This window comes from Geospiza fortis, unplaced genomic scaffold (assembly GCF_000277835.1).
Source record: "Geospiza fortis unplaced genomic scaffold, GeoFor_1.0 scaffold118, whole genome shotgun sequence".
Taxonomy (NCBI): domain Eukaryota; kingdom Metazoa; phylum Chordata; class Aves; order Passeriformes; family Thraupidae; genus Geospiza; species Geospiza fortis.
The window spans coordinates 1,909,075-1,912,790 of record NW_005054380.1 but is presented as its reverse complement, the minus strand read 5'-3'; the positions used below and the strand labels follow the sequence as shown (position 1 = coordinate 1,912,790).

General features: G+C 53.1%; 2 protein-coding genes across 2 annotated transcripts in view; one reads left to right on the top strand and one right to left on the bottom strand.

Annotated features, from left to right (window-relative positions):
* Positions 1-2,210, top strand: part of NEU4 (neuraminidase 4) — a 5,399-nt gene extending 3,189 nt beyond the window's left edge. Inside the window, 1 exon segment of the mRNA XM_031060313.1 lies at positions 2,203-2,210. Within this exon segment, the coding sequence (XP_030916173.1) occupies positions 2,203-2,210 (8 nt within the window).
* Positions 2,211-2,545: 335 nt separating this feature from the next.
* Positions 2,546-3,716, bottom strand: part of TM4SF19 (transmembrane 4 L six family member 19) — a 2,444-nt gene continuing 1,273 nt past the window's right edge. The window contains exons 3-4 of the mRNA XM_031060298.1: positions 3,413-3,597; positions 2,546-2,732 (exon numbers count right to left, since the gene is read on the bottom strand). Coding sequence (XP_030916158.1) covers positions 2,546-2,732; positions 3,413-3,597 — 372 coding nt within the window. The remainder of the gene's footprint in view (positions 2,733-3,412; positions 3,598-3,716) is intronic.

Genomic DNA, 3,716 nt, shown 5'->3' with positions numbered 1-3,716 from the left:
GCGCCAAGAGGAGGAGGAGGAGGAGGAGGAGGAGCTGCTTCATCTCCTAGAGCCCGCCCAGGTCAGCTCCCACCACCCCAGTGCTGGATCCTGGAGCATCAACCCCTCGGCTGGGTCCTGCCGCCGTCCAGCACGGCCACAGCACACACAGGTGTGTCACTGTCCCCACACTGGGGTCTGTCTCATTTTTATTGCTGTTTTTTAAATTCTGTTTTGGGCGGGGAGGCTTTTGCCCCCAGCTCTGGTGGTGTTCTCAGGGGTCCCAGGAGGAGAGAAGAGAAGAGAATCTTGACTCCATGTTTCAGAAGGCTAATTTATTATTTTATGATATATATTATATTAAAAGAAAATTATATACTAAAACTATACTAAAAGGATAGAAGAAAGGATTTCATCAGAAGTCTAGCAAGGGATAGAAAGAAAAGGAATGATAACAAAATCTTGTGACTGACCAGAGAGTCCGAGCCAGCTGGACTGTGATTGGCCATTAATTAAAAACAACCACATGAGACCAATGACAGATGCACCTGTTGCATTCCACAGCAGCAGATAACCATTGTTTACATTTCGTTTCTGAGGCCTCTCAGCTTCTCAGGAGGAAATATCCTAACGAAAGGATTTTTCATAAAATGTGTCCGTGACACCCAGCCCGGCCTCAGGCTCCTCCCCAAGCAAGTGCCACCTCTGGAAACAAATACTGGGGGGCAACAGCAGCAGTGCAGGGGGGCAGCCAGGGGTACCCTGTGCCACCCCTGTGTGCTGGCTCAGGGGGGTGTGGGATAGCTGGCACCACCACCCTGCTCCAAGGGCTTTCCTCCCCTTGTTATGCCATATAAATACGGTATATAATGTTAAATTCCTTCTTTTTCATGAAAAGGCTTTTTCTCTATGGTATCTCTGAAGTCACTCTGAGGGTTTGGGCTGGGGTAGAGTTCTGTTCCTTCATTGCAGCTGGGATGGGGCTGGGTTTTATATTTGGGCTGATGATAAATGTTTGTATTGCATTTCTGTCTCTCTGTGCTTTTAGTGATTTTTCTTTGGTATTTTCCTTTTCATTACAATTTATTATTATTATTATTATTTCAATTATTAAAGGTGTTTTTATGGCAACCCAGAAGATGTCTCACTTTTACCCCTCCGATTCTCTCCCCCTCCCACGGCATGGGGGTGAGTGGCTGGGTGGTGCTCAGGTGCCAGCTGGGGTTCAACAGCCCAAATGGCCCAGCTGCTGTTTTGTCTGCTCTGGGATTTGGGTTTTCAATGTGCCAGGGCCATCCCTGCTCTCCTGTGACCCTTGTCAGTCTGGGGACAAAGCCCCTCGCAGCCCAGGCCCACGCTGGGTCCTGTAAGGTCCTGGGGAGGGGGCTGAGCACAGGAGCGGGGTCCTGCTGCAGGGAATGAGCAGCAGCTGCTCCTGACACTTGTGTGGGGGTGAAATTTGGGGGTTACACCTCAATTCCTGCTCCGCCTCCCCCAGCACGACTCCATCCGAGTGCCCAGCTCAGCTCCTCAGGCTCCTTCACCTGTCCTGCCCTGTGCAGGGGGCAAACACCAGCTCAGCTGCCCTAAACATGAACTGATTAACGAAACTGATTAACAAGAGTGTCCAGCTCTTCAGTCTGTGACACCACCATGCCTCGTTTTCCACCAGGGTGGGTGGAGGCTGACAAATGACAGACAACGTGTAGAACAGAAATTTTCAGTCCCGCTGAAGTTGTGAAATAGAACTTAAAGACTAACTAGCAAGTGAGATAAAAGGGTGTAAAAGTTGGCACAAAGGATGCTAAACACATCTGGAATCACTGGAGAAACAGGTAATGAGGAACATGGTGACTTTTGTGGCAAAGTTATGTAACAAGAAACAGCAGCTCGTGCCCTGAGAGGTTCAAGGCAAGGTCACAGCATTGGGGCACTGAGTACAACCAGCAGACACCCCTGCAGACAAACCTCTGGGATCAAAAATCCCCTCCAGGAAGGGATGCAGGCGTGTCAGCTGGTTCTAGGCAGTGTTGTTTCTGTGCTCCTCTGGGAAGCCCCTTGTAAAGAACCTGTCTGATCATGGTGGAACAAACCCTGCTGTGAACTCCACAGCACACATTTGTTAGAGGAGATGTCCTGTGTGTGTCCAGCTCTGGGATAAGGAGTGCCTGCTTTCTAATGCTCCCAGTTATGTCGGGAAATTGGTTCTCTGCCTCCTTTCAGTATCTTGAGGTTATCTGCCTTTCAGTTCTTCTCCTTTCAGTATCACGAGGGGTGGCTGAGGCAGCTGCTGGCAGCCAGGTCCTGCCCTCCATCCCAACCCCAAAGGGCCACCAGCCCCAAGGGAGGGGACACGGCCCAGGCCAGGGGATGTGCACAGGAGCAGCCCTTGGCTCCTCATCCCCACGAGCTGCTCCAGCCCCGGGGTGTCCATCCCCTGGGGGGCTCTGTCCGTCTCACACAGGGCTCTGGCACCGGGCTGGTGTGACAGCTCCTGCTGCGCCCTCTGTGCCAGCAGCCAAGGGACACCCGAGGTGGCACCTGCTCCCGGCAGCGCCGCCGGGCCCTACTTGCCGTCACAGGAGCCGCAGAGGCAGCCGAGGAGGCCGTTGAGGATCTGGAGCAGGGCCAGCAGCATCTCGGCGGCGCTGATGAGCAGCAGGAGCGAGAAGAGCGCCACGTGCCAGGCGACGATGCCCTCGGGCTCCAGGCAGGTGCTCCAGGTGCTCCGGTTGTACAGGTAGTTCTCAACCCTGTGTCACGGGAAGGGGACAAGGTGCAGGATCCCATGGCTTTCTGCCACGAAACATCCCCCAGACATCCCACCCTTCATGCAGAGGATGAGCAGGATAAAAGCTTAGAAGCAAAAAAGAAAGGAGCAGGCAAGAAAGAGAATGCTTAGAAGAATCACATGTAGTCATGTGTGCGAATCTAAAAAGAGAACAGAATTATTTTGTAGCACATACAGTGACAGGAGGGAAAGAAACCTATACAATAATCCTGCCAAATCTCTGAGAATTGACCTGACCACTGGAAGCAAACTCATATCAAGATGTTGCAGTGCAAAAACACTTGAATAAAAGATTTACCATGGGTTCAGATATGATAAAATGTTGGTAAGGGTTTGAAATAAAGAAATGGGAGCAGTGGGGTTCAAACAGTGAATGCAAGGGGATGATTCCACTTCATAATAAACCAGCAAACACTGCTGCAACTTCTTATTCGAGGTCTATTCTGTCACTTGATTCTACAATTACTTCAGCTGGGAGTTGGGGAGGTGATGAAGATGGAAAGCAGAAACCCATGGGAGGTGAGGATTCCTCGAGCTACCAGGGTCTTGCATCAACCACCACCAGCCAGCGCCCACCCACCCCCTCCATTAATCCACTCAATTAGCAATAAATTAATGAGGCAGCGGCGGTTCGGCCCTCACCTGGCACCAGCCCCCAGGTCGATGGGATCCAGGAAGGGGTATCCCCAGAGGGCGGCGTGCCCGGGGCCCAGCGCGGTGCTGTTGTGCAGGCAGAGCGGGCCGGAGCTCAGCCCCGCCCCGCAGAGCACGAAGCAGGCGGCGGCGCCCAGCAGCGCCAGCTTGGAGAGCAGCGCGGACAGGAGCGCCTGCGGGGACACACGAGGGCAGGGGGGACAAACCAGCTCAGCTTGTGCGGGAGGGGGGAACTGCCCTGCCCAGCTGTGCCTGAGGATGGAGGCACCGCTGGGACGGCAGCGAGAGGCAG